An 11359-nucleotide genomic window follows, 5' to 3' on the forward strand; every position below is an offset into this window, starting at 1 on the left:
AGAAGACGTGCATGTTATATGCGTGATAAAGCAGCGTGTGAGCGTAGCCTAACCTGATTTTACCAAGTGAGACATGTTCCTGGGACAACATCGTTGTTGACCCTGGAACAACATTGTGATTAACCAATCAGATTTGAAGAACCAGTTTATAGATTTTGTGAAGTTTATGCTTAAAATCAGTGTTTGGTGCTTGTACATCAGTGTCATTCATCTATCATTTCCTCTGATTTTAGGGATTACCCTTACAAAAAACAACTGCAGTATATTGAAGTACAACTGCAGTAAAACTGCAGTACAAAGCAGTTTAACTGCAGTATACTTAAGCACAGCCGTAGATTTGCAGTATAATGGCAGTACAGCTGCAGTACATTGAAGTACGACAGCAGTAAAACTACAGTAAATGTTAGTACATCTGCAGTCAAATGAAGTACAACTGTAGTTTTCCAATATAATGAAGTACTGAAATGCAGGTATAAACCTACACTCATACTACATTACTGCAACTGTGGTAACAGTAGGCTACTACTGTACAGAAAGTAAAAGCTATGGACCACTGTAACATTAACCCTTAAGCTATCTTAAATAATAATAATAATAATAATAAAAGTTGTCTTAATCTAAATGGCATGAGACTTGGTGACTTTGTGGACACTTGCTGACAATTCAATTCTTCATATAAAATCAATAAAACACAACAATTAAGATATAGCCAATGCATAAAAGATGCAAATGGTTTGTGTAAATTTATATGGAGTTCTCAAAATTCATGGGTAAATATACAGAATATTTTTTTTATTATATTTGTACTAAGGATGCAATAATATAAATTATTTACCCAAAGTATTAATTTTCTCCTCGTCACATTTTGCATTGAGATATACTGTCACAATAAATCTGAATCTGATTATTTGTTAATCTCGTTAGTAATTATTTTAAATAAGCAAGTACACATGTGATTTTCAATTAATGTTTATTTGTATTGCATTTTGTACTTTTTATACATATATACATATCATTTGTCACATTCTGAGATTGAAACATGCAGTTAATACAAGAAATATATTTATATTGAGTTATTCTAATGAATTGATGGGTAAGCATACACAATTGCAATTTTACTAAATTTGTACTAATGATTAATCCGTAAACATTCTTTTCTCAAAGCATTAATTTTCTCCTCCTCACATAGTACACTGAGATACTACAGTAAATCAAATTCTGCTTATTTTTTAATCTCTTTCATATGTGTTTGGTAGGGGCAAAATGACAAGCCCATCTGGTCTTTTTACAATTTCTATACATTTGTTTGTTACTTCAGATGGAAGTACTGCCTTGTAGCCTGCACAGAATGTGACATTAAGTATGTGAGAATCCATGCAAACATACTCTGTTCGCTTTTTGTGAAAGGCTTGAATTTGATTTGTTAACCTTACCAGTAAAACTGGTTGTCTGGGGGTGGCCTGTGTTTGAACAACAATGATGTGTTCAATTTTTGCAACCTGTTGGCCAATGGTTACCAAAGAATTACATCTGGAGTATTTTGAGTCATACTGATCAGTGGAGTAGAGTGTCCCATCACAAACAAACCTCTGAAAGTAGGTGGCTTGATTTTGTTCTGTATGAATTCCAGAATCCTGTAGTAGGATGTGCTGAGACATTGGTAGCTCCTTCACCTGACCATGACCAAAAAAATTGCAGCTACTGACCTGTGCAACGTTTTTGCACAAGGAATAACCCCGAAGTGCTGATGAAACATATTCATGTGCCAGGGAGTCTTCTGCAATGTAAATTCTAGTTAATCTTTTTAGCTCCTTTAGTCTTGCTAGATTTTGAGCTATTTGCAATGGTAAATGTTGTGTTCCATTGAAAAGTTTGAGCAGTCTACCATTATGTCCTTCAAAGACGAATGTTGACGTCAAGGACAAAGGTCCATGTCTTCTGACACTCTAAGCTAAGTGGGTGAGGAGATGAATGTTGTAAGACACTTCTTGCTTTCCATACAGAGACTCGGTTAGAAGTACAAACTCACAAAGAGCCATATGAGCCTTGTCGATGTTCACATGTGAAATATGTGAACTAGTTAGCAGATAAACTGCAAAGGCTAGTAGCATCCAGTGGTGGAAATACTGTGTCGGGATTAAACCCATCAGTATAAATGGAGAGATTAAAAGAAATGTTCTCCACTCACTTCCTTTCCATTTTTGCCGTTCTTTTACAGATCGTGGCAGACGGGTTATCTCGCTAGGTGGCCTGACTGATTTCAAACGTTTGTCTATCTCTTTCAAGACACATGGATTTTTGACGTTTACTTCTGGCACTTTGTTGTCAAACCACAAGCCTGTTATTTGCCGCACTACTCCAAGAAGTACACTATGTAAATAGTCTGGAACAAAACTTTCTGCCATGTCAAAACACTGTAATGTGGTTAAAAGACTTGGTCCTTTAACACCATTGACTGGGTTATTTACAGAGGCCAGTTCTGCATCATGGATCATGCCTTCATGTGTTCTCAGACTTGGAATGGGTACTGAGAGTGGGTAGACCCTGGTAAACCCATCACCCTTTTCCACTCTCTCTCCAGAATGAGTGCAAAAATTACAGCCATGTGCCCCATTAAACTGGTTGATATTCTGCACTGGAGCCCTTGCAACAGAGTCAACACTGCATAGAATTGCAGCAACTTTTGAACATTCGTAAGTTTTTGTCAAAGTGTTGTGCCACACAACACCCTCAGATTCTAAAGATCTGCACTCTTCAATGAATGGTTTAAGAAAGCTTTCCATTTTTGGCTTGGTTTGCCCAAACCAGAGTGCAGGCACCAACACAAAGTTTTTTCGTTCAGAAGGAGGGACTTCATTTATGGTACACTGAATTGGCCACATTGAATAGCTTGAAGAGTTAAACACTGGGACACCATCTGTATTCCATGTCAAAGATATATTTCCCTGCTCTGTCAGCATTGGAATTCTCTTATACAGTGTACCATCACTGATATCTTGGATGCAATCAGAGTTGTTTGTCTGTGATAGTTTTTCATTTAGTTTGTGATTTTCAAAAAGATTTTTAATTTCATCTCTCAAGGGGGTGTACATAAAATAATAGCCTTTACTCAGATGTTCTGATACTTTGCATTCTGTATCACACATTGGACATAGTACACTTTCGACATCTAATATGCCAATGTAAGCCCCACAGTCAGGATTCAGACAATAGTGATGTAACTGCCAGCTGGCTGTGTCAAAAGTACGCTTGAACAGGTAGTTGGTGGAGGGTAAACTATTTTCAGGGAGAAGCATCTGCAACAGATGCAGTAAATCTTGACTTCCTGCTTTGGTCACATGGTGGCGTAGCATGTAGCCCAGAAGTGCAGTTAGACTTTCCCCTTTTGAAAGTTTGGCTCCAGGATACAAAGGCTGGTCTCCATCAATGACACAAGTGGTGGTTCTGATATTTCCATCCTCAAGATTGGAACTGCTTTGCTAGAGATTAAAAATGAGAAGGAAATAAATGTATGTATGGTCATTTAAAGTCATTTTACATTCCAGTTGTCCAAATTACTCATGCATAACTTTCAGAAAACAGTGCTGCCAGTGCTTTACTGTAAAATCAAATGTACTGTGAATTTAAATACAGCGATGGAGTGTAAAATAGTCAAATATACTAATTGAAACAAGTTATTATCACTTAAATATTTAGTTCATTGCACTAAGTAGAAAAATGTTAATGTGTGAACTCAATCGATCAGGAGAGTTGAACTGAAGTGTTTTATGATTAATTCATTGCTTTAATACTCAAGTTAAATACATTTAAATTAATAATATAATACAAATATTAGTTGTTAAATTTGAATGGTTGGCACAATCGGTTTTCTGAAATTAAATGTTATCCTCCATGGGATTATTCGGTAACAGAATTTATTTTCAACTTTTTATTCATCTGTATGATTGTAATTACATATTAATAAAGGATAACGTCATCATAAAAAGGAAGGCTTAAAAAATAATTGTTTCATTTAGACACTGTCCATGGATGTGCTTGACCAGTTGGCTAAATGTACTTTATAGCACATTTGCATAACAAGCAAACATGTCCTAGACTATACCCTACCTCTTCATTGCTCAACCAATGTGTGTTTTGCTCTTCGTCTTCTATATCACCACCTGATATGTCATCTGGCTGAAGAAATATGTAAATGACCATTAGGCTTACAAGAAATATTAAATAAAATGGTAAACTGTTAAAGGATTGGTAACACTTTACAGTAAGATCTTTGTTAACTAACCATGAGCAATACATTTGTTTATTTTTTAATACAAATATAGCGGTTAATTGTTTGCTCAGTGTATTAACTAATGGTAATAAATACAACATTTTATTTTAATAATGTATTAGTAAATGTTGAAATTAACTAAGATTAATACATGCTGTAGAAGTCTATTGCCCATTTTTAGTTCATGTTAACTAATAAAACCTTATTGTAAAGTGCTACCAATTGATTGACTGCATGGTTGGCATACAATCAAAATGAAATAAATAAATATGATTAAAATAAAATATATATATATAAAATCAAGAGCAAACTAAATATTTTGTAATACCTCAGTGAGTTGCCTAGCTGCCTCTTCTCTGCAGAGCAGTTGTGTGTCTTCCTCAGACTCAGCATCAACTCGGTTCTCTGTGTGTGTCTAAAGTAAAAAACTAAATTACCTTTAAGCCAGTTGTGTAATGTCTCCATGTATTGCAAAATGTGTATTATTATAATGAATAATAATTAAAAATACTGTTAAATAATATTAAGGGAACTGAATTAGAGGTTATATTGGCTAAGATGTATTTATTTAATTGAACTTTGACTTGATTTATTTTACCTGAGGTGACAGGCTTGCAACATCACCTTCCCTATTTCTCCGCACACTTGTGCTTCTGTGGGGTTCTTCTTCATCATCTTCCAGAAATATTTTATACTTGTTTCTTCTGGGATTTTTTTTCTTGTGAATATAGTCATCTTCTAAAAAAGATTTGTATTTTTTTCGCCTGTCGGACATTTCACCCTCATAGATAATTAGCACGCGCGTGACTAGATCTTCTTCGCGCGTTCGTTGCCCTGACAACGAGTCTCGAGAGCAACTGATACTTGATGAGCAAACTGTCAGTCAGCGTCCTACGTTCGCTCAGGATGGACATAAAATACGTTTTGGTAGATTTTTTCACAGACAACACCGTTCATATATGTGAACTTTCACAAATAAAACACAAAAATATGTCAAAACTACACCCCGAGGCCATTCACAAGTGGAACAAAGATGAGGAAGCATATGTTTACTGGAAGAAAACTTCGTCAGGCGAGCTGCAGCGTTGGCCTTGTCGAGTCATCCAGTTTAGTGGTGAGTAGGCTATAATTTCCTCTTATCTTTGGTTATTTAATTTAGAGAGCTGTACAAATACTTTTATTTATCTTTTATTCAAACACAGTTGAGAAAATAGGGGGAAACGCTGCTAACGTACTGATTTGTAGCGCACGCGCAGGTGCGCAATTAAAGCACGAGCGCAGCCTCGCGAGGACTGATCAACACAGACCTCGAGTCTGATTGAAAGACAAAACAATGTTGTTTTTTTGGAGGTGATACATTCACTGTCATGTTTTAGTTATACAGTTACCAGAAGTAAACTGACCATTTATGGGATCCATTTTATTGCGTTGGAAAGATATTAATTTCAAAGTGAGACTGATTAATCGTAGGCTATCATTAAAATCTCACTCCAACCAGTTAACGTACAATCCTTTGTGAATAGACAAATGTATTAAGCTATCATTGAAGCTCAATAATTAAAATATAAAAACTTATGAAAAAAAAACATTTATAATAATGGAATAAACAAAACTGCACTGAATGTCTTTTTTTTTTTTTTTTTTTAGGAGAGCGTCAGCCCTTAATTGACTTGAGAAAAAAAATTGAAAATGGCTGTGACTTTGACAGTTTACCCCTCTTTGCAACAGAGGAAACATTAGGAAAGGGTAGAAGAGAGAAAGTAAAAAGGTCCTCAACAGATGTTGGCGAGACTTCATTTCTGGACCTGGTAAATGGATAAAAAAAATTTCACATTCTAACTCAAATGTCAACCTGATTTTAGATAGTATTTAAATGAGATCAAGAAATCCAGTTACATGTAGGCCTAGTCCTGTGTATTTTATACATGTACTAAATGCACTGTAGACAAGCATTTATGTTTAATAGTTACATTTTTCTGGGATACTTTTTTATTGTGTGATTTCTATTTTCAGGAAAATGCACCGGTAACCAAAAAAAAGAAAAATACCAAAAACATCATTCAACAGAAGATTATGGCTGCGGTGAAACAAAGCTGCACTCAAATAAATGTCAGCAGGAAACTACTTTATTTTATCTTTTATAAACTATAACTTTACAGCTAGAATACATAATAACTGATATTGTACTTCAGGAACCAAGACCTGCCGTGGGAGTGCTGAAGGATTCAAGTGTACCAAGTCCTTTGTCTCCTCAGCCATGTAAGAGGTCAGACATGGCTGAAGAGATCAAAGAGTTTAAAAATGAAATTAAAGAGCTTAAAGAAGATTTAAAATATGAGCGTCGCTTCAGGATAAAAGCAGAGAGAGAGCTGAGGGAGTGGAAAGGTAATGAAATCTAGCTATAGTGCTGCAATTGTTCTCAATTTTGTGAGCTATCTTCTTCAGTATATATAATATCATATTATTTTTGAATACTCGATTCTGATTGGCTGGAAGGTGTGCATTAAACAATGAATGCACAGGTTACAAGTCAGTTGAATCACTGTTCTAAATTAATTTGCTGCTTTTATTGTAGGACACACACACACACGTTTGTTTTTGTGAAAAGTGGGGACATCCCATAGGCGTAATGGTTTTTATAATGTAGAAACTGTATATTCTATCGCCATTCACTAACCCTAACCCTAACCCTCACAGGAATATTTGTGCATTTTTACTTTCTCAAAAAAACTCATTCTGTATGATTTATAAGCGTTTTGAAAAATGTGGACATGGGTTATGTCCTCATAAGTCACCCTCTCCTTGTAATACCTGTGTCATACCAATGTCATTATACAGAGTTGTGTCCTGATATGTCACAAAAACATGCCCCCACACACACACACACACTCACACACAGGCAGTCACTCGCAAAAAGAGATCTTGCAATGATCTCACACGCAGAAATATCAAAAGTAACCGAAAAGTAACCTGGTCTGTCCTGTCTGTCAGTGAGTGCGTTGTCAGTCTCCTCTCTGCTACGCAATGTATTTTTCCTTGCGTAAGAACATGGAATGTCATGAGAGCAGTGTAGCTTGTCAGGCATAGCGACAGTAACTAAGGGGGGTGGGTCTTTGCGAACTGACAATTAAAGTGACAGCTTCATTAGGAAAATGCTGTGCCTGATGAAAAGGAACACTCCACTTTTTTTTTTTTTTTTTGGAAATAGGCTAATTTTTCAACTCCCCATTTATCCTGACCACGACTGTATTTATCAATTCATATTAATATTTTTCCCAATTATTTTATTTTGATTTTAGATTAGAATCTTGAATGAAAGACCAAGAGGATAAATGGTGCCAATAGATGTGGAGGGCACTGTAAAGGTTTTGTGGATTGTGAACATGATTGTGTCGTTCTGCTTTTTTCAGAAATGCATGCTGTTGTGCAGGAGCTTAAAGGCACAGTAGGAGAAATAAAGATGTGCATTTCAAAGCACAAGCCTGACACTCTGCAGACCTCATCTTCTCAAAACATCTGTTCTCAAACTCAAGAACCATGCTCTGCTCAAGGAAGTAAGCAGGTAAGTAGGTCCCAATTATACAGTTATTGTATTGTATTCCATTTTCTGTCAGAATTTTCAATTCTGGCTAGAAGGTGTGTTAAAATCTACCTCTTTCACTTAACACAACTTGTGGTTGCTGATGTTGTTTTTAACTCTGTACTGGGCAAAGTATTTGGATTTTTCTCTGTAGCTTTATAATTTATTCTAAAAGGCATTTCTGAGCCATTTTGTTTTAGATTGTAGTCTATCACTGTGGTGGTCAACTTTTTTTCAATTCTTTTACTTTTTCAGAAAATAAAACAATTTGTTCTCTGCTGTTCCCCACTAGGTAGTCGATTACATCAATTTGGGGGAGGGGGTGCGGATCAAGAGAAGCCAGTTTGATAGGATCAACACCCAAGATTTTAAAAAATTTACCAGCGAGCTTTTCCTTGTAACCTTTGGGCGAGAAACTCTTGCCACTCACTCTCTAAATGGAAGAAAGGCACCCAATGCAGAGACCAGCAAGGAGGCACTTCCAGCTCACACAGTGTCCGTCTTAATAGGTAACTCCTCATGTATTTCTACAGACTAGCTCTGCTGTGAAAGAGAATTTGAAATTTTTATCAGTTGCTTTATTATTTATTTGTCAAACAATTTAGTTTGTTTCATTCCATGTATATAATTAGTTGTTTATAGTAAATTTGTAAGTATTTTCGAATTGTTATATTAATAGCTTTCAGAATTAGGTGAGTATTAAATCAAGATTTATCTCCCATTTTAAATAGCATGTGATCTTTTGTCATCAAATGATAATAAAAGACTTAATTAATTGCAAATTTAAAAACTCTGGAGTGGAATTAAAACACATTTGATACTCACATGCTCTTAAGCCCTCTATGCCTTTTACATTTAAATTCTTAACATTTAAAAAAATGCATAAAAAAATAAACACTTTAATTCAATTATTTTTTTACAATTATTAAATAATTGTTGATAAACTGTATACATATGGAAAAGTTTTTTTTTTTTTACATAACCAACTATTTTCAGATGTTAAATTTGTAAATAAAGAAAAAATATCAAAAAGATAAATCATATCAGTTAGCATATGATTCAAGTTTTAGTACTTCTCCAGTGACTGCTATATCACAGATAACTTAAGAACAACATATTTACCTTGCCTAATAAAAAGTAAAGTTTCAACAACAGAAATCATGATTTTCCATGAAGTGGGTTTTGCTCTATATGTGAGCGTAATGAGACCACTTCCCCATGTGTTTTTCATTGTATTAATGCATTAGATTTGAGTAACAATTCCTATGAAGCCTGTACTTATCATTTTGTATTATCATATAAAAAAACATAACAACAGTAATAATACATTATAATGCTTACCTATTTGTGGTCATAACGTTTAAGAGTGCATAACACCAGCCTTTATAATGCATTATATAAACAAATAAACGTATAAACAACCTTATAATAACTGTTATATCTTCTCATGGGTAATAGCAATAATATTAATAATAATTACTTATTTGTGGTAATAACCATTAAGAGTAATACTGTTTATAACACACAATGAACAATTTAATTCACTTATACAATAATGGATTATATAGCCCATAGTTTCCTTTATTTTGCTTACCCAAGACTCATATCTTGACATTGTTGACATTGAAGATCCGCACAGTATCATTTTACATCTAATGAGTCTCTTTATCTGCTGAAAGTAAAGCGACAATAACAAATTTTAAAGATCTAAAGCACTTAACAATGTGCTCATGATATTTATAAGTAGTCTTTGTCTGCTTTAACAAGCCAGAACTATCCCTTTTAACTCACTGGAAACTCTTTTACATTTAAAAATACAATGTTGTAACTTAAGTCAACAAAGTCAAGATACAGTATGACTCTTGGGAAAACAAAATATATGAAACTATGGGATATATAATCCATTATTACAAGTGAATAAAATTATAAATAGTCATACTCTTAACACTTTTAACCACAAATAAGTATTATTACTGTTGTTACGATTATCATTGAGACGATATAACACATTATAAAGTTGTTTATAAGGCATTATGCATGCATTATAATACAATAAAAATACACTTTTAATGCATTATAAATACAGGCTTCATAAAAAAAGTGTTGTGCATAATGTGTAATGCTTTAAAACAAATGACAAACAACCAATTTCAGATGTAACAACCAATCTGCAAATATAATGCATTTTAACTTTAATAACAATTACTTATGAAAATATATAATGCAATATAATGTGCATTATGAACACCTTAATTATGTATTATACATAAATGCTTTAAGAAGTAAAGTGTTACCTTAACTTAATTTACTTGAAATGTTCATAGCCATTAATGCTGACCAGTATGCCATTACAAACGAATTAGGGAACAGTATGAATAGTTACCCCAAACATTTGGTGAAACCACAATGCAAAATTCAGTTTAAGCATACTATATGCTATATGTTACTATATGTTGTAGACAGTAACTGAAACTTGATATTTTTTCTGAATCTTTTTTTTTCTTTTCTTTTTCAGACTATATCCAAAAGAAATTCAGTGTGTCTTCATCTGATGTAAAGGCAGTCATAAGAACCAAGCTTAACAACGAGGACAAGCTATTCAAAAAACGAAACCTTCCTGAGTAATGAAAATAGACTATAAAGTGTTTATTTGCAAATGATTAATTTATTAATTTAGTTTCTAACTCTCAGCCGGTTATTTAAAGTTTAAATAAATAAAAAAATGTATTGTTAAATTGCAGATTCACTGTTGTTTTGTACATAAATTAATATATGTGTGAAAATAAAACTATTTTCTGGATAACCCGGTTGTATCTGTACAGCACTTTATTAGTACTTGTACTTTAGTTGTAATCTTTATTTTAGTACTACTGCAGTTGTACTGCAGTTTAGAAATACTTCAGCTGTACTGCATCTGCTCCAATACATCTAAAGTACTAGTAAAATAATACTGTGATACAGATTCAGTACAGCTGAAGTACTTCTAAAATACAACTGCAGTACAACTGCAGTAGTACTACAATACAAAAGTAAAACTTCAGACTTCTTTTTTTTACAGTAATACTGCAATATTGCAGTTTTTTCGTGTCCAAAAAACTGCATTTTTCTACATGTAACAAAAACTGTAGTATTACTTCTAAAAAACTGCAGTAATACTCATGGTTAAGGTTAGGTTTAGGTGTAGGGATATGGTTAAGAATATATTTTTGGAGTAAAATGTTGTTCCAGGGTCAACAAAATATGTTGACCTAGGAACACTTCGGACTTGGCAAAATCAGGACGTGCGTGAGCGTACCAGCTCTGCTTTGTTTACAGCTGTTACTGGGGAAACCTCTATTTCTCGCGCTTTATGTCTATGCTTTAAAACATCTCCTGCTGGCAAATAATTAATTAGCATTTTCATTAAGTCCGCCTGATCCACACAGAAAACACATTTTGTTTGTTATAAAAAAATATATACTCTAGAGGGACTTGGCTGTTGTTATTGATTCTATTTGGAGTCTACCAGA

General features: G+C 34.0%; 2 protein-coding genes across 2 annotated transcripts; one reads left to right on the top strand and one right to left on the bottom strand.

Annotated features, from left to right (window-relative positions):
• Positions 1-338: 338 nt before the first annotated feature.
• LOC113097640 (uncharacterized) lies at positions 339-5073 on the bottom strand. Its single transcript, XM_026262911.1, has 4 exons — positions 4869-5073; positions 4599-4685; positions 4108-4176; positions 339-3479 (listed from the first exon to the last, which is right to left on the bottom strand). Exons 1-4 carry the CDS (start codon positions 5043-5045, stop codon positions 1947-1949), a joined length of 1866 nt encoding a protein of 621 aa, XP_026118696.1. The 5' UTR covers positions 5046-5073; the 3' UTR covers positions 339-1946.
• Positions 5074-5114: 41 nt separating this feature from the next.
• On the top strand, positions 5115-10758 carry LOC113097641 (uncharacterized). Its single transcript, XM_026262912.1, has 7 exons — positions 5115-5384; positions 5918-6078; positions 6284-6379; positions 6463-6655; positions 7681-7832; positions 8143-8359; positions 10366-10758. The coding sequence occupies exons 1-7, from the start codon at positions 5138-5140 to the stop codon at positions 10473-10475; spliced, it is 1176 nt and encodes a 391-aa protein (XP_026118697.1). The 5' UTR covers positions 5115-5137; the 3' UTR covers positions 10476-10758.
• The last annotated feature ends 601 nt before the right edge of the window (positions 10759-11359 follow it).

Source organism: Carassius auratus, unplaced genomic scaffold (assembly GCF_003368295.1).
Source record: "Carassius auratus strain Wakin unplaced genomic scaffold, ASM336829v1 scaf_tig00216339, whole genome shotgun sequence".
In the NCBI taxonomy this organism is placed as follows: domain Eukaryota; kingdom Metazoa; phylum Chordata; class Actinopteri; order Cypriniformes; family Cyprinidae; genus Carassius; species Carassius auratus.